This window comes from Schistocerca piceifrons, chromosome 2 (genome assembly GCF_021461385.2).
Source record: "Schistocerca piceifrons isolate TAMUIC-IGC-003096 chromosome 2, iqSchPice1.1, whole genome shotgun sequence".
In the NCBI taxonomy this organism is placed as follows: Eukaryota; Metazoa; Arthropoda; class Insecta; order Orthoptera; family Acrididae; genus Schistocerca; species Schistocerca piceifrons.
This window is the reverse complement of record NC_060139.1, coordinates 580,165,695-580,185,506: the sequence shown is the minus strand read 5'-3', so window position 1 is coordinate 580,185,506 and position 19,812 is coordinate 580,165,695. Positions and strand designations below refer to the sequence as shown.

At 41.4% G+C, this 19,812-nt stretch overlaps 1 protein-coding gene across 5 annotated transcripts in view; it reads right to left on the bottom strand.

Moving 5' to 3' along the window:
* The window catches only part of LOC124775111 (dehydrogenase/reductase SDR family member 12-like), a 92,869-nt gene extending 73,710 nt beyond the window's left edge, over positions 1-19,159 (bottom strand). The window contains exons 1-3 of one of the 5 annotated variants that reach the window (XM_047249942.1): positions 19,009-19,159; positions 18,556-18,663; positions 6,409-6,491 (exon numbers count right to left, since the gene is read on the bottom strand). In XM_047249942.1, coding sequence (XP_047105898.1) covers positions 6,409-6,491; positions 18,556-18,611 — 139 coding nt within the window. In that variant the 5' untranslated portion in view covers positions 18,612-18,663; positions 19,009-19,159. Of the gene's footprint in view, positions 1-6,408; positions 6,492-18,555; positions 18,755-18,778; positions 18,922-18,943 lie in introns of those variants that run through there. The other 4 variants (XM_047249943.1, XM_047249945.1, XM_047249946.1 and 1 more) reach the window with 4 other exon arrangements.
* Positions 19,160-19,812: the final 653 nt, after the last annotated feature.

The following is a 19,812-nucleotide window of genomic DNA, read 5'->3' as shown; positions in this document are numbered from 1 at the left end:
CCCAATGGACGCCTGAGAAGAGGATCGCTTCTCAGGCAGCAGGAGGGGAGGAGGAGGAGGAGGAAGGGTGGCCCCTGGGGCAGAGGGGGGGGGGGGGCCACGGGGGAGGAGGATTTGGAAGGGAGGGATTTGGGAGGCGGAGGCAGAGACCCCAGATGGGGGGAGGAGGTGGAGGGGGGACAGGATAGGGGTGACGATACCGTGGAAGGAGTGGACACGACTGAGGCAAACGAAGTGGTCAACGGCACGGGATGGAGGCGATCATACTTCTTCCTGTCCTCAGAATAAAAGAGACGATCCAAAGTTTTGAGTTCTTGAATCATCTTCTCCTTCTGATACGCGGGGCAGTCTAAGGATCTAGGCGAGTGGATGCCAGGACAATTAACGCACCGAGGTGGTGGGGTGCATGTATGTTCCTCACGAAGAGGACGTCCACATTCGCCACAAAGGGGCTCAGCCTCACACCGTGACGACATGTACCCAAAGCGCAAACACCGAAAACAGCGCATAGGAGGCGGGATGTAAGGTCGCACGTCGCACCGGTAGCACATCACCTTTACCTTCTCCGGGAGAATGTCCCCCTCGAAGGCGAGGTTAAAGACCCCGGTGTCGATGCGACGGTCTTTGGGGCCGCGCTGGACTCGCCGGACGAAATTCACGCCTCGGCGCTCCAGGTTGGCTCTGAGCTCCTTATCAGATTGCAGCAGGAGGTCCCGATGAAAAATAACCCCCTGCATCCTATACAGTGCCAGATGCGGGACAATGGACACTGGGATGTCCCCTAGTCGGTCGCACGCCTGGAGCGCCGCCGACTGTGTGGCGGAGGTGGTCTTTATAAGAACGGACCCCGAACGCATCTTACTGAGAGCCTCGATTTCCCCGAAGATGTCCTCGATGTGCTGAACAAAGAACATGGGCTTGGAGGTGGCGAACGTCCCCCCATCGGTTCGAGAACAGACCAAATAGCGGGGGAAGTACTTCGCCCCAAGCCGGCGGGCCTGTCCCTCCTCCCAGGGAGTAGCCAAGGGGGAAAGGGCAGGAGAACCAGAACCAGAGACAGTACCTTTCCTTTTGAAAGACTTGGCCGCAGAGCGATCTGATACGTGTTGACGTTTCATCTGTGAAACATCCGCCCCGATACCACCCACTCCGACCAGGGGCTCTCCCCACGGGCGCCACCCAGCCTCAGCAAGGGCCACCTAGCAGGATGACCATTGCCGGGAGTCCTGATGCCCCAAGGAGACGGGCATCTACTTCTTGGCCGACATGGGGAGGGTGCAGCTCAGGTATCGGCAGTACGATCCCTGTGTTGTCAGGGGGCTACAACCCAGAGGGTACATGACGACCCCACCACAACGGGCTGGCTACCGTGCTGGATTTCGGGTGCCATGGAAAGTCCATCATGATTGTAGGTGCAGATGGGGACGCACTATGGGCGTAACTTGTACAGCCCATCAGGCGTTTAGGCCCAATTTGAGGAATAGTGGGTATGGTGACAACGCCGTTACAATGCCGAGTGCCAAGGTCTTAGTGCACTGAGGACCAGTGGTACACCACGTAAGGCGTCCTTCCCCAAAAGGCTCGTACTTCTGTAGAATTTTGAAAAATGGAGGTCAAACCCCAAGGGGGGCCATCATATGGAAGGCCGAAACGGTTAAACTCCTTTTAGTCGCCTCTTACGACGGGCCTATTCTTACCCCGGACCCGCAGGGGGGGTTACCAGAGGATGATCAGGGTGGTGTGACCTGACCCATTGTCGTGTTCTATGGCCTCCTGTGAACTATTCTGCACACACCCATTGCATGCACTGCCGGAACATTTTGTCCCATACAAGCAGCAATTTCCCGGATGGATGCATCACATTCTCTCATGCCAATAATGTGCAGTCTTTCAAACTTACTGATCTGTGGTATGGCTCGTGCATATATTTACAAGGCATCCTGCATGTCTGCTCAATTTATATTGATCCATTACCTTCAGTTTATGGTGACGACGAGAGCCACAGGCACATTTTACTGGTACGTGCTGTCGCACCACAATGTAGATGTTTACCTTGAACACGTGGGCTGACATCAAATGCTTGTCATTTCTGCAGAACATACTAATGTACGTGTTCTGTGAATATGAATGTCCTATCTCTAGCCATTCAAGGTGTTCTGTTTTTTCTTCTGAACATGAGTGTACTACCGTCTTTGAGGTGGCCATAAATACCTGTAACAACACTGGAATGTGTAGTGTCATTGTATTTTCGTTCACACTGCTGTCTTTACTGTCTGAGCAATGTAATGTTAATATTTCTTTATAAAATATGTTTCATGTATTTTTATCCATTATTATTTGGGAAATTATCATAAAATGTTTATTTTGCACGTTTCATTTTGAACAAGGAGGGATCAGAAAAACATGACTTCATATATTTTCTTGGGAATGTATCACCAACATGATAAACTGTCCTAATTTAACATTTGCAACGAGCAGTTCCATCGTGTATCACATAATGAAAGCTTATTTGTCATATGATTGAACTCTGAGCAAATGAGCAACATATTAATTTTGATTCGTAAGAATGTAGAAGATACAAATAAATGATCAGTGAAAAGAAATAAAATGATAATTCTGTCATTTTAATAAGCTTATTTGCCAAAGTGTCCTTGCTTGAACAAAGTTTAAAATGGCAGCAAGTGACATTACAATATTTTTCAAGCTACAAAATATTGTATTGCCAAAGTCGTATAGTAGAACTAGTCAGTCTTGATATGAATGATTTACCCCAAAAAATGATAGCAAGTTCTTTAAGGATATTAAGCCTATTTACAATAAGATAGACAAGTCGTATCTCCAAGTACCGCACATAAGTATGACAACAACAAAACATAATTAAGTAATGGATTACTGAATCTGAAAATCCTCCATTAGTGTGGAGTAAAAATGACATCTCTGATTAACGCAATAATATGATCAAGAACTAATGAACTTATTTATGGATTTTTCTGGTACTTCTCAGTAGAATAATTCCATATTTAGGGCTGAATAACAAGTACATCGTTCCTGTTCTATTGATCAGTAGAACAAGAATAGTGAACTTGTTATTCAACCTTAAATAATGACGAACTGATATCCTATGCCACCAAACAAATTACCACATTATCTGGATGCTAACATTACACAGTCCCAGAAACAACCTACAGTTAAAGAGAAAATACGTATGTACATATACAGCTGTGCATCTGAATAAACATCTACATGAAATATGAAGCTATCCTTACGCAAGCATACAGTTGTGAAACAGTGATGCACACAGTGGCAAAGGGAAGCATGGTGTAAACGATCAACTGAAAACACACACAGTCACCCACTGGTTTTGTGGTTTTCACTGTCAGTGTGAAGCACATATTCTCCAAATTATTGTACATTGTTTACCGAATGCAAATTCATAATTTATCATGACTGATGAGCTTGGTTGATTCTTATTTACAATCACAGATCAATTAAGTTCACAGGAATTCATTGGTGTTTACTACAGCAAATAATTTAGAAAATTGCTCGTACCGAAGTGGCCCACATTGAAATGACAAAAACATTTCCTTGCCACTCATTCCACAGTGATTTTACGCTGCAATAATTAATACTAATGATGCATCAGTCCGCAACAAGCATTCACCAATTTAAAATCTTACCTGCTCTAGCTCCCACTAGAGCAAACAAGATACAGTTCCAAAAAATAGCAATAGTGTATTTATGCAAAACACTCTTGATACATAAACATTACCCTAGCAATGCAAGGTTCTGTAGTAAAGCAAAGTACTATCAAGTTGTGTATCATAGAAAAGGAAGACGGGAAATAATTTCTGATCTCTTTACGAGTAGATATGCTTCACCAATTTTTGTTTAATCACAGATAAATACTTATTATGCACACTGAATTAACTGAACTCTATCAGACAGTGCAACTACCAAGTTCCAAATTTGGCTGACCAGTATTATTTACAATGTTCTTGCAGGCATCCAAGAAATATAAAAATCATTTTAAAATCACTATATGATCCAGTCAGAGTCACTGAACTTTAGTTTCTCAAAAATAAAAGATAAAACTTCAAAGCTTTTCACAATATGCCTGAAATTCCCTACAGGTGCTGACATACACTTACCACAATGGAGAAGCATTGCTTCCAGACTTATTGTTGACAGTTGATGATAAGGTGACACCCATTCATATTTTAATATCTCTCACAAATCTCCTTCAGAACTCAAGTACACTAGGCCATTTTCTGAAAACATGAGACATGGACACACCTTGTTTCTGTATTATGAAAAAGATTACAACAGCCAATAAAACCTGCCAGTGACAACACTTACCACTGACAGCTGTCATAATTTGGACTGCTACGGCAAGTGTAGTGCACATCAACATTTAAAATACCTGGGGCAGCTACCAGGGGCAACCCAGACACAGACTTCCATAAGCAGGTGCGCCGACTGCATGCACCACTGCTGAATGAAGTCAATAATGATCCATAACTTCTGAAGGAGGTTATGTCAGTTGATGAAACATGGGTATATGGTTATGACATCCAAACCAAGGCCCAATTGTCCCAATGGAAACTGCCTGAAGAATGAAGATTGAAAAAAAATCGACTAGTGCTACCAGTTGTGAACATTCTTTCACTGTTTTCTTCAATTACAATGGGATAGGGCATCACGAGGTCCTGCCTTATAGTCCTACAGTCAAAAAGGAATATTATCTGGGAGTTATGTGCAATTTGTGTGAAGCAGCCCGAAGGAAAGTACCAGACTGTATTGCAAAACCACTCGAGGAAATTGCATCACGATTATGCTCCCGCTCACACCTCAATGCTTGTTTAAGATTTTTTGGGGGAAAAAATCTTTTATGTTGCCTCAGCTATTTCATTCGTGCGACAATGGTACGTAGTAGTCAAAAGAAACAGATCGCAGATGTCAGGCAGTTAGCTTGGACCTCTCCCAACATAACCTCATTCAAACATTAGTCGATTTGTGTCTGCATCATAAAGTTGTTCCTGATTGAAAATGTCAGTTTACGAGCCTAATTCTCATCATTTGTGGTAGGTGTTGCTGTTTTGTTTCAATATGAAGAAAACAGCAGCCGAGTTTCAGCAAATTCTCTCAAGTACATATGGTAAGGACACTATTAGTGAAAGAACGTGTCATGAGTTGTTTCAACGCTTCAAGAATGGTGATTTTAACGTCGCAGACCAGCATAGTGGTGGAAGAGAGAATGTTTTGGATGATGCAGAATTGGCGACATTGCTGAGTGACGACTTGCGTCAAACTCAACAAGAATTGGCACGATTAGTGGGAGTGACAAAGCAAACCATTTCAAAATGTCTCAAGGCTATGAGCATGACTCAGAAAGAAGGAACTTGGGTCCCGTGTGAGCTGAAACCAAGAGACGTTGAACGGCGTTTGTGTTTTTACGAACAGTTGCTTCACAGGCAAAAACGGAAGGGATTTCTGCATCGCATTGTGACCGGGAATGAAAAATGGGTTCATTATGATATTCCTAAATGCAAAAAATCATGGGGATATCCTGGCTATGCTTCCACGTCTACAGCCAAACCGAGTATTCCCGGCTCCAAGATCATGCTCTGCTTTTGGTGAGACCAACTCGGCGTCGTGTACTATGAGGTGTTAAAATCAAATGAAACAATCACAGGTGCTCATTATCAAATGCAATTAATGCATCTGAGCAGAGCATTAAAAGACAAACATCCGCAATACAGTGAGAGGCACGATAAAGTGATTTTGCAGCATGACAACGCTTGACCCCACATTGCAAAAGAGGTCAAAACATACTTGGAAACATTAAAATGGAAGTCCTACCCCACCTGCCGTATTCTCCAGACATTGCTCCCTCTGACAATCACCTGTTCAGATCAATAGCGCGTGGCCTGGCTGACCAACACTTCCGATCTCATGAAGAGGTTACAAATTGCATCAATTGATTCCTGGATCACTTCAAAAGATAAACAATTTTTTTGACACGGGATTTGTACACTGCCCAAAAGATGGGAGAAAGCAGTGGCCAGCAATTGAAAATACTTTGAATGATACACGTGTGGCCAATGTCATTAAAGCCTCAAATGTTGGGAAAAAAAAACGCTGGAAGCAAAGTTGTACACCTTGTATTTATATGACAAGAACACTATTTTAAGGTAATCCATACCATTTATGTACACCCATCATCTTTTCCATTAAATCAAATGTATCTCTGGACATATAACTGTAAGAGGCGCTGTGTTTACTTCCACTTCCCCTGAGTCTTCATCAAACATTGCAAGGGCATATACATAAATTCTACATTACAATGCAAAGCAGGGTGAAAAACTATTTGTTACTTGCAACAACATAAGCAAAATAAATAAGTGATACCTGTTATCATAAAAACTTTTCCAGAACAGTCAACATCCAAGTCCTGTGATGTAAACTTCTGTGCCGCTGTTTGGTATCCCCCTCTGCATAACAGAACAGTACAATGATGATAAAAAAGATAAAATTAGCCACTGTTTACAGATCTCATGCTACAAACTGAGTCCATATTAAACAACAAGCACAGTTTATACATGCCATTTCTTTTAAGACTACTCGCTTCTGTGCAATCAAAACTGATTTTCTAAGTGATGATTTACCCTAGAATGTTATGCTGTAAGGCTTTGATGAGTGAACACAAGCAAATTTATTAAAATATTTATTTATTTGTTCCAAACACTAGCAATTCAACAAAGAGCAAAAGTTGCTGAATATGTTTATTTTGTTATCAAATATATTAACAAAGGCACACAAAAAATCTTACGAGTTATCAAGTTGTAGCAGCAGAATTTTGAAGACATCAAGGAAAGATGCAAATGACCGAATACGTGGGACAGGGAAAGTATAGATACTCTTGTTACTGGCATGAATTGCAATAGCTCCAGAACCTTGCCCCTATATGATGCTTCATTATTATCAAGTACTTAACAGATACTATTAATTTTGCTTTTAGTAGTTCAGTTAATAAAACATTTACTGCTTGGGAATATTACCACAAATAGCATTAACATACATATGCAGTTACACAACTGTAAAACTGAGATGGCAAAAAAAAGTGGTCTCAAAAGTAAGGGTCGAGTCCACATGTCATCAGTCCCTTAAAATATTAAGTGATAAGTGAGCTACACAGATAAAAAAACTGAAGCATTTATGACAAACGTTAAGAATTTTCATTTTTCGTGGGAGGAGACCAAATTCTAGAGGTACACTTTTGAAACTGTAGTATAGTAAGTGGGATCATAATCTTTTGTGAAATTTTTTAATAGTAACTCTTTACATACTATGAGAAGAATATGTTGCTACTCACCATATAGCGAAGATGCTGAGTCACAGATGGGCACAACAAAAAGACTTGTCAGAAAATGAGCTTTCGGCTAACAAAGCCTACATCGGAAATAGAACACACACACAAATGCAATTTTCACACACATGACCGCAGTCTGTGGCCGCTGAGGCTCGTGTGTGTGTGAGCTGCATTTGCGTGAGAACATGTGTGTGTTATCTCCGATGAACGTCTTGTTGGCCGAAAGCTCATTTTCTGACAGTCTTTTTTTGTGCCTATCTGCAACTCAGCATCTCCATTACACTGTGAGTAGCAACTATCCTTTTCATAATATTAAACAATGGAAAAACCAGAATGGAATGTAACAATACCAGAGAAGGAAAGTTGCTACTCTCCATATAGCGGAGATGCCGAGTCGTGATAGGCACAATAAAAGTTTCACACAATTGTAGCTTTCGGCTATAAAGGTCTTTGTCAGCAGTATATATATAGACACACACACACACACACACACACACACACACACACACACACACACACACACACAAACGCCAGATTGTGGGACTTTGGGAGGTGATGGGAGACTGGAAAGATAAGGCACGGGAGATTTGTTTTTGTACAAGGATGGGAGGATAATTACAGTCAATGAAGGCTTCAGTGAGACTCTTGGTATATTTAGAGAGGAACTGCTCGTCACTTCAGATGTGACGACCACGGGTGGCTTGGCTGTACAGAAGGGACTTCTTTGTATGGATGGGTGCCAGCTGTCGAAGTGGAGGTATCGCTGGTGGTTAGTAGGTTTGATATGGACAGGGGTACTTATGTAGCCATCTCTGAGATGGAGACCAACATCTGGGAGGGTGGCTTGTTTGGTTGAGTAGGACCAGGTGAAGCAAATGGGGGAGAAGTAGTTGTGGTTCTGGAGGAATGTGAATAAGGTGTCCTCATCTTCAATCCAGATAGCAAAGATGTCATCAATGAATCTGTAATAGACCTAGATGTCACACCTGTCCCATACATCCTCCAACCACCACCACCACCACCACCACCACCACCACCACCACCACCACCTACTCCAGTCCGGTCACTAACATCACCAATCCAATCAAAGGCAGGGCAACCTGTGAAACCAGTCATGTGATTTACAAGCTAATCTGCAAGCACTGTGCTGCATTCTACGTAAGCATGACAACCAACAAGCTGTCTGTCCATATGAATGGGCACCGATGAACTGTGGCCATAAAACAAGAGGACCACTCTGTTGCTGAACACACTGCCAAACATGATATCCCTCCTCTCAATGATTGCTTCACAGCCTGTGCCATATGGATCCTTCCCACCAACAGCAGCTTTTCTGAATTACGCAGGTGGGAACTTTCCCTGCAATACATCCTACATTTCCACAACCCTCCTGACCTCAACCTTCGTTAGTCACTGTCCTCACCCATCCAGCCCCCTCCCTGTTCCCATTCCAGTACTACACAGCCTTCATTTCACCACCACACCGAGTCTTAATTTCTTTTTGCTTCTCTCCTTTCCGCTACTTACCTCCTCCCCATCTGCACCTTCTCTCCTGCCCTCCGTCTAAACTGCAATACTTCACTGTCCGCCACTCCCACCATACTACCCATCCCCCTCCCCGCCCCAGCCTCCTCCTTACCCCCGCCCAGTCACCACTCCCATCATGCACTGGTGCTGCTGCTCGCAGTTAGGTTTCATTTTCTCTGAGACTGCAAATGTGTGTGCAAGTTGCGTTTGTCTGAGTGTGTGTCTGCGTATGCGTATGTGTGTGTACTGCTGACAAAGGCCTTTATGGCCGAAAGCTACAATTGTGTGAATCTTTTTGTTGTGCCTATCGCGACTCAGCATCTCCGCTATATGGTGAGTAGCAACTTTCCTTCTCTGGTATTGTTACTTTTCATAACATTGCTACATTCCATACTGGATTTTCCGTTGTTAACTCTTTACATAATGTATGATATCTTTCTTCTGAGCCACTCCATTCCTGCCTGTTAATGCTCAAAGTGTTGATCTTTCTGCAAAACTTAAGAATGTCTTAACAGTTTTCGTGACATGTAACCTCTCTAAAAGCTAATTTAAAATGATCTTAGACGTTCCATTCCATCAAGGGCCGCGGACGGAGCAGACAGAGACGGACGCCAGGACTCGAACCCCGCACCCCCAGCATCGGCCAATCCAGGTGCATCGGGCGATTCCGCGGGCGGCACGTGATTGGCCGGCTGCAGGAAGCGGAGAGCAGTCCAGCAGAGATATAAGCCCGCGACAGACGATATCCCGATACTTTGCCTGAAGATGATGGAGACGCATTCCATCGAAACGTTGCTACAAGACGACGACGCTACTCGGCTGACAACCCGTGTAGACTTCATATACCCCACATGTAGTTGGTGGGAGATGATTTTCCATGCCAACAGAGGATGTGAAGGCATATCCCACACGATAATCAGATTTAGAGCCATCAGTTTAAAAAACAACAGCATCCTGAAACACCCATAAAATTCAGCGGAAAAAATAACGTCTTTTGGACGTTGGTGGAGATTCATCCGAATCCAGGACCGAGGAACTAACCAAGGGCACTGTTTGGGAGGGAACAAGGGAGACAGAACAAAGAAGGAAGCTGAAAATCATGGCAATGAGACGCAAGGCGGAGCACAACCAGTAAACCCGCCCAAGGGCAGGAATCAGGTGGGCGACGTCCTTGGTTTGGGAACAGAATAGAATAGGAAGGATGAGTGGGAGAGGAATGGACTGCATAAGAAATCAGAAGCTGGGACTACCGCACAGAAAAGGGGAGGGGAGGGGGGGGGGGGGGGAGGGATTCCAGCTTCAACCAGGAGACTATCAACAGGGCTAGTAGGGAAGGCACCGGTGACCAAATGGATACCACAATGGTGGACCAGATCCAGGAGGCGCAGTGTGGAAGGAGCAGCCAAACCATTAATTTGACAACCATAGTACAAGCGAAACAGCACTAAAGCCCGATAAAGGTGGAGGAGGGTGGAGCGGTCCGCATCTCAGGAGTAATTATTGGTAATTTATGTAACCAGTATTACAGTCTTCTGAAATAATGACAACAGTAAAAATATTTTTTAAAATAATTTTGTTTCATGATCGAACCAAATCCTTGTGTTTTTACCCCTCCGAAAACTTCATTTTACCCAATCAGGAGGAAATTATCCCCAGGTTGAGAACTACTGACTGAGCATATGTTTTCCTTATGCTGTACTTTATTGAAATAACGTTCTTCCCTTTTGTTTCTTTCTTGTTATTTCTGCATTTTGGTGATGTTATTATCACGTATTTTAGTAATAATTTATCCTGATTCCATTTTGATTTAACTATTCACACGGCAATGAAAAACTGTGGTATCATGAAAGAGATGAAATGCTCGGCTTTCCTTCCTTCCAAAGGTGTTTCAGTTCACTGGTATGCCTGGTAGCCATTGTGAACATACAGTAGACGGCACTCAGTTACATGTATACCAGTTTCCTGATCACTTGTATTAATCTCCATTTTATAGTCTTTTACTGCAAACTTATCTCTGGCTTGAACTGAGCAATAATCAGGAATTAATATTTATGATCTTTTATCTTAATTGGCTGAGAGCAAATGTTGCGTTCTGCAAAAACTCTTCATTTTCAACACCCTATAACAACTGCAAAAACAGCATTTTGACCAAAGCATTTCGAAGGTCATGCATGACCCCCCCCCCCCCCCCCCCCCCCGCCCCACAACCACCACCCCTTCACAGCTTTCAGGGAAAGGAAGAAATATAGTGTAGTCTGATGTCTTTCTTTCAAGAAAATGATTTAAAAGTCGGTCTTGTGCAGGTTTTTAAAAGGGTTGGAACTAGAACTTTTTTTTAAGGCTACTTGCAGGTCACGATTCGTCTTCCAAAATACTGAAAATAGCCGAGTCTAGGTCACCAGCTACAAAATATTTTATGGGTTCCTTTGTTTATGACTATTATGATATAAATGAAAATATTATGTACTGTATCTCACTAATTACAATTAGAATAGTTGCTACTCACCATACAGAGGATATGCGGAGTTGCAGAAAGGCACAACAAAAAGATGTCACAAAATAAGCTTTCAGCCAACAAGGTCTTTGTGAAAAATACACATACACATACACACACACACACACACACACACACACACACACACACACACACACACACACTTTTGGATCCACGGAATATACAGGGTGTTACAAAAAGGTACGGCCAAACTTTCAGGAAACATTCCTCACACACAAATAAAGAAAAGGTGTTATGTGGACATGTGTCCGGAAACGATTAATTTCCATGTTAGAGCTCATTTTAGTTTCGTTCTTCCACCTACGCTCAATGGAGCACGTTATCATGATTTCATACGGGATACTCTACCTGTGCTGCTAGAACATGTGCCTTTACAAGTACGACACAACATGTGGTTCATGCACGATGGAGCTCCTGCACATTTCAGTCAAAGAGTTCGTACGCTTCTCAACAACAGATTCGGTGACCAATGGATTGGTAGAGGCGGACCAATTCCATGGCCTCCACACTCTCCTGACCTCAAACCTCTTGACTTTCATTGATGGGGGCATTTGAAAGCTCTTGTCTACGCAACCCCGGTCCGAAATGTAGAGAATCATTGTGCTTGTATTGTGGACGGCTGTGATACAATACGCCGTTCTCCAGGGCTGCATCAGCGCATCAGGGATTCCATGCATGTATCCTCGCTAATGGAGGACATTTTGAACATTTCCTGTAACAAAGTGTTTGAAGTCACGCTGGTACGTTATGTTGCTGTGTGTTTCCATTGCATGATTAATGTGATTTGAAGAAAAGTAATAAAATGAGCTCTAAAATGGAAAGTCAGAGTTTCTGGACACACATCCACATAACACATTTTCTTCCTTTGTGTGTCAGGAATGTTTCCTGAAAGTTTGGCCATACGTTTTTGTAACACCCTGTATATACACACACAATTTTTATGGAATATTCATTTCTTGGAGTTTTTTTTAAGTAGATTTTCAGGAGGTGTAGGGTGTCCAAATTCGAGTCTCTACCAGTAAGCTTTTTCAGCATTTCCGCTACACTCTCTCATCCAACAAACAAAACTGACTATTTGCTTCATCTTCCTCTGTAATGTTCCATGTCTTTTGTTGGCCTAAGTTGATGTCTTTCCCTTCCCCTTTAGTGACATTCTTGCACTGGCTGTGTGTTTAACTAAGTAATCACAGGGTTAGATAAATTAGATTACACTCTAGCATCTTACTCATGTAGATGATATGATCGTTTTATGGGGCACTCAATTGTGCGGTTATCAGTGCCCTTACGAAGTCCCAATTGTTACACAGTCAAATTTTTTTTACACAGTCCAATCCAGCCACTGCCACGAATGATGATGATGATGATGAAGTGAGGAGGACAACACAAACACCCAGTCCCCAGGCAGAGACCGGGAATCGAACCCGGGATCCTGTGAGCTAGGAGTAGCAAGGCTAGCCACTAAAGCATGATCTACGGGCTACTCATGTAGAACTAATACCAGAAAAGGAGGAGTTGTTACATATATTAAGACATTCTAAGTTCAAAAACATTGGACAAGTATATTTTGTAGTGATAAGCTCACAGAAATGTGCACTTGTAGTTAATACTGAGAAACAGTTCACTTTTCATTGTATAACAATAATGGAAATTCATGGATGGACCAATACATAAATTATTGAAAAGGCAACAATTCAGCTATAGCAGATCAATGCGTAGAGCACAAAAATACCTAGCAGGAAACAGCATTTACACTATGTTTTGAACAATGGCTCTTTTTCTAGCACAGGTACAACCACACAGGAACACAACACATACTCCCACAGGCATGGCAAGCCTGATTATTGATGCTCTATTGTAGTGTGGCACCAAAGTCATCTGTCCGGAGACCTGCCTCTTTCATGCTATTTCTTTCTTGCATCCTTCCCTATCCCCTCCCCATATCCACGCAGGAATGTGTGTTTGGGTGGCTGTGTGCGTGAATGTGCATACTTGTGCTAGAAAAAGTTATTACTTGAAAGTGTTTTGTGTTACTGTTTCTGTAATCCACACACCATCCAATATGGGTGAAAGGTTGCCTTTCCCTTATATTATGTATCACTTTTAATTGCAACTGTGTATAGATCGTCACTGAGAAATTTTGAACTGTTTATGAGGAATTTGGATTCCTTATTATGCTATTTGGCAGACAGCAGCGAGGAGTTAATAGATTGTCGTGATTTCACTGCAGAATTGGTGTAGATTTCTATTAAAAGTTATTCTGCTTTATGTATGTCATTAGGTTTAAGCTCATCTGTTACACATACACATAACTGATATCGGTTATTTGTTCCGTGGATCACTTTTATTTCCTGTTGTATAATCTGGTGTGACCTGTGCTCTTTTTCCAACCACTGCAATATTTTTTTCTGATCAAGGAATTTTCTCACACTCACCTATGGCCAAGAACACAGCTACTTACTTTTCATCAAGTATGTGATAAATGTACAAGGCCTGCCAGGCCTTTCTGAGTATTAATGATTTAAGATGCTTCTTAAGTCTGCTAGTACTAACTACCGTCATTCTTCTTCATACCAGTAACTGTAACGAAGCGTCAAAATTTCTGAATATAATTTGTGAAATAACAGTTGGAGCAAGAATTCGACATTTTGTCTCTTGTTGTGTTATCTTATATTTCTGCTCCTGTCTGTTCAACAAATGTTGAGCATTAATTTTTTGTCACTATTAACACTTAACTCGCGAGGGGACTTTTCTGTAATACATACTACGAGGTCTCTCAGGTCCCTATGTTTAAGCTGAGATTTAAGGCAAAAATCATTTGAAATTTTTAATTTATTGTATATAACATTTATTTTTACAAATATTTACCTGCAGCATTTTACTATTTAGCACACAGAAGCACATAATTCTGTGTGGTTCTTTTAAATGTTGCTGTTGTTGTTGTCGTCTTAGTCCAGAGACTAGTTTGATGCAGCTCTCCATGCTACTCTATCCTGTGCAAGCTTCTTCGCCTCCAAATAACTACTGCACCCCACATCTTTCTGAATCTGCTTAGTATATTTATCTCTTGGTCTCCCTCTACGATTTTTTCCCTACACACAGCCCTCCAGTACTAAACTGGTGATCCCTTGATGCCTCAGAACATGTCCTACCAACGAATCTCTTCTTCCAGTCAAGTTGTGTCACAAATTCCTCTTCTCCCCAATTCTGTTGAGTACCTCCTCATTAGTTACGTGATTTACCCATCTGATCTTCAGCATTCTTCTGTAGCACCACATTCCAAAAGCTTCTATTCTCTTCTTGTATAAACTAGTTATCATCCATATTTCACTTCCATACATGGCTACACTCCATACAAATACTTTCAGAAAGGACTTCCTGGCACTTAAATCTATATTCAATTTTAACAAATTTCTCTTCTTCAGAAACTCTTTCCTTGCCATTGCCAGTCTACATTTTATATCCTCTCAGCTTCAACCATCATCAGTTATTTTGCTCCCCAAATAGCAAAACTCATCTACTGCTTTAAGTGTCTCATTTCCTAATCTAATTCACTCAGCATCACCTGATTTAAATCAATTATATTCCATTACCCCCATTTTGCTTTTGTTGATGTTCATCTTATATCCTCCTTTCAAGACGCTGTCATTCCATTCAACTGTTCTTCCAGGTCCTTTGCTGTCTCTGACAGAATTACAATGTGATTGGCAAACCTCAAAGTTTTTATTTCTTCTCCATGTATTTTAATTCCCACTCCAAATTTTTCTTTTGTTTCCTTTACTGCTTGCTCAATATATAGATTGAATAACACCAAGAATATGCTACATCCCTGTCTCACTCATTTCCCAACCACTGCTTCCCTTTCATGCCCCTCAACTCTTAGAACTGCCATCTGATTTCTGTACGAATTGTAAATACCCTTTTTATCCCTGTATTTCATCCCTGCCACCTTCAGAATTTGAAAGGGTTTTTCAGTCAATATTGTCAAAAACTACAAACGCTAGAAACATATGTTTGCCTTTCCTTAATCTATCTCCTAAGGTAAGTTATAGGGTCAGTATTGCCTCATGTGTGCCAACATGTCAACGGAATCCAAACTGATCTTCCCCAAGGTCTTTTCTACCAGTTTTTCCATTCGTCTATAGAGAATTCATGTTAGTATTTTTCAACCCTGACTTATTAAACTGATAGTTCATTATTTTCAGTCATGGTTGGCTCTCCCAAGGCTATCAGCAGCTATAACGGAACGTTGTCTACTCCCAGGGCCTTGTTTAGACCTAAGTCTTTCAGCGCTTCGTCAAATTCTTTGCGCATTATCATATCTCCATTCTCATCTTCCTCTACATTCTCTTTCATTTCCATAATACTGCCCTCATATACATCTCCCTTGTATAGACCTTCTTTTATACTGTTTCCACCTTTATGCTTTCCCTTCCTTCCATTTGAGCTCTTGATTTTCATACAGGTGGTTCTCTTTTCTCCAAAGGTAACTTTAATTTCCCAGTATGTACTCTCTCTCTTACTGTTAGTGATATATGCCTCTACATCCTTATATTTGTCCTTTAGCCATTTTGGACTTCCTGTTGATCTCATTTCTGAGACATTTGTATCCCTTCTTGCCTGCTTCATTTACTGCATTTTTATATTTTCTCCTTTCAACAATTAAATTCAATATCTCTTCTGTTACCCAAGGATTTCTAACAGAGCTTGTGTTTTTACCCACTTGACCTTCTGCTGCCTTCACTGCTTCATCTCTCAAAGCTACTCCTTCTACCGTAATTCTTTCCCCTGTTCTTGTCAATCGTTCCCTAACACTCTCTCTAAAACTCTCTACAAGCTCTGGTTCTTTCAGTTTATCCAGGTCTCATCTCCTTAAATTCCTACCTTTCTGCAGTTTCTTCAGTTTTGGTCTACAGTTCATAAGCAATAGATTGTGGTCAGAGCCCACATCTGACCCTGGAAATGTCTTACAATTTAAAACCTGGTTGCTAAATCTCCATCTTACAATTATATAATCTATCTGGAATCTTCCAGTGTCTCCAGGCCTCTTCAACATATACTACCTTCTTTTATGATTCTTAAATCAAATGTTAGCTATGATTAAGTTATGCTCCGTGCAAAATTCTAACAGGTGGCACGCTCTTTCATTCCTTACTCCCATTCCATATTCACCTACTACTTTTCCTTTTCTTTCCTTTTGTACTATCAAATTCCAGTCCCTCATGACTATTAAATTTTCATCTCCCTTCACTATATGAATAATTTCTTTTATCTTATCATTCATTTCTTCGATCTCTTTGTCATCTTAGGAGCAAGTTGGCATATAAACTTTTACTACTGTGGTAGGCGTGGGCTTCCTGTCTATTTTTGCTAGAATAACGCATGCACTATGCTGTTCATAGTAGCTTACCTGTGCTCCTATTTTTTTATTCATTATTAAATCTACTCCTGCATTACTTCTATTTGATTTTTGTATTTATAACCCTGTATTCACCTGACCAGAAGTCCTGTTCCTCCTGCCACCAAACTTCACCAATTCCCACTAAGCTACCTGCCCAGGGATCGGACATTCCACGCTTCGATCCAGTAGAATGCCAGTTTTGTTTCTCCTGATAACGACGTCCTCCTGAGTAGTCCCCGCATGGAGATTCGAATGGGGGTCTATATTACCTCCGGAATATTTTACCCACGACGACGCCATCATCATTTAACTATACAGTAAAGCTGCAAGCTCTCAGGAAAAATTATGGCTGTAGTTTCCTCTTGCTTTCAGCCATTCGCAGTACCTTCTCAGCAAGGCTGTTTTGTTTAATGTTACAAGGCCAGATCAGTCAATCATCCAGACTGTTACCCCTGCAACTACTGGAAAGGCCGCAGCCCCTCTTCAGGAACCTCATGTTTGTCTGGTATCTCAACAGATCCCCCTCCGTTGTGGTTGCAACTACGGTACGCCTACCTGTATCGCTGAGGCACAGAAGCCTTCCCACCAATGGCAAGGTCCATGGTCCATGGTTCAAATAGTACAAATAAATAGACTGTTAGAGTATTGAATTTTACATTCTGAAAAATTAAAATTATACAATCTCTGTAGCAAATAAATTTCTAAATAACACCAAATTCCAGGGTTTAAGTTTGTGCATAAAAATTCCACCAGATAGGTAAAAAAAAAAAAAGTCTGTCAAATTGACATTCATTGCTGGAAACAACATTTTTATCACCACTCAGAACACATTCGAATTTAACAGGCATTTTAAGTATTTCATTGAAGAAAGAGACAAATCTCCATCACAACTTTCATCAACTTCTTTCTCTGAATGATACTCTTGTTCAACAGCAGTACTGTGATTACTGGCTAACATAAAATTGTCGTATTTTTCCTTTATTTCTTGATCACTGGCACCTTCCTCCACAGATCAACCAACAATTTCAAGCTCAGGATAGTTAAAAACGACATATTCGCTCCAACAAATTTTCAGCTATATGGTACCATACTGAAGACAACAGTTACATAGTTCACAAGGCGCAGTCTAGGAGATTCCAATCACTATCAATAAGACGTGTCAACAATAAATACAGAAGGCGATAACTCAACCGACGACAAAACGTCGTAGGTTTGGCAATTTAATGCTAGTAGGGGGAGTATAATAGCATTCCCCCACAACTGGTCGAAAATTTTCGCGCTGTCTGAATGACCACACCTCGTGAGTTAAGGGTTAACATTAGAACAAGAGCAATTTTTCATGTTTTTGGGCCCATAATGTTTCAATATTCTGCTACAATGTTTCTTAATATGCCACTTCATTCACTGAATAACACCTGGGGCTGTTAAACTATTTCAATCGTGTCATGGGTCAAAGCAGATGCGTGGCAGGCATCGCAAGTTTCTGTATTTCTAAGTGGTGAAAAGAAAAGAGCGGTACAACACTGAACCAAACGAACATATCAGAAATCCAAAAATTGCTGTAAATTTTAAAGGAGATAAAATTGGAAATACATATGTTGTGGCATGCTCTTGAGCTATAGCTGCACTGCCTCCAACCATTACGTCTAAATTAGGTAAAGTGAGACACGACATGCTGAACAAAAAATTAGTATCAATGGGAGATCTCCGTGTGGTACATGACGTATTTCTTAAAATTATGCTTACTTCGTGTATTCCTGCCATCCTTTCAGAAACCACACAGCGTTCCTGTACAATGACATCCTGTCAGCAAAATAAGAAATCCACGGACGTATATTTCCAACGAACAGACTCCTAGAAAGAGTGTAATTTGTATCAAAGTTAACAATTATACTGTCGATGAATCTGTAACTGTCAAATAAAACAACACAATGATACGCTAAAGTAACCGTGGGGTCTTGACACCTACAAACTATTGTATCATGTAACATTTCTTTCACCAGAACATGAAATATAGAAATACGCATATAAAAAATAGTATCAAACAAAAATTCCAAATAACGTAGAAATCCAATTTATGTTTCATCGTTGACAGCTCTGTGCTACACGGAGAACACAATGCACACGAACTTACAAATCATAATGTCACTTCACACGAGAGACCACTGTTTACAGTTCATAACATCAAATTATGATTACCAGAATGTCTATCTTATTTTCTGCGATCAACGGGCTGTCAAAACCGTGTAACAGATAACAGTATAACACGTTTTTCTTACTCCAATGTTGGCTACACTTCAACGCAATCCCGAGTTTTGTAATGCAATGGTTACTAGTGCCAGGCAAATAACCTGGTGCCAGGCAAACGGCCAATATATATAAACCAAGCTTCCACTGGCAGCAATGCATTCGCGTCAAAAGTGCAACAAAATTAATTGTAAGAATAAAAGCAATTTACACTGGTCTTCAAGTTACGTCAAAAGATTGTACAATGAATTTCACATTGCGGCATTACAACACGTTACGTCACATCACGTCATGTCACCGTCAAGGATTCCCGGAAAGAAAGTTTCGACGGCTGACATCGTCGTCCCTTTCTGATCATGTAACCCCCAAGCTCATTTCATCTACATCTACACATATACTGTGCAAACCACCGCGAGGTGCATGGCAAAGTGTGAGTCCCATTGTAACAGTTATTGGGGTTTCTTCCTGTTTTATTCGCGTATGGAGCGCGAGAAGAATGATCATTTAAATGCCCCTGTGCGTGCAGCAGCTATTCTAATCTTATCTTCAAGATCCTAATGTGAGCTATATATAGGGGGTTATAGCATATTCCTTAAGTCATCATTTAAAACCTGTTCTTGAAATTGGTTAATTGGCTTTCTCGGGATGGTTTGCATCTATCTGTCTTAAGAGTCTTCCAGTTCAGTTCATTCAGTAACTCTGTGACACTCTCCGACGGATTAAACAAAACTGTGACCACTTGTTGTGGTGAACTTA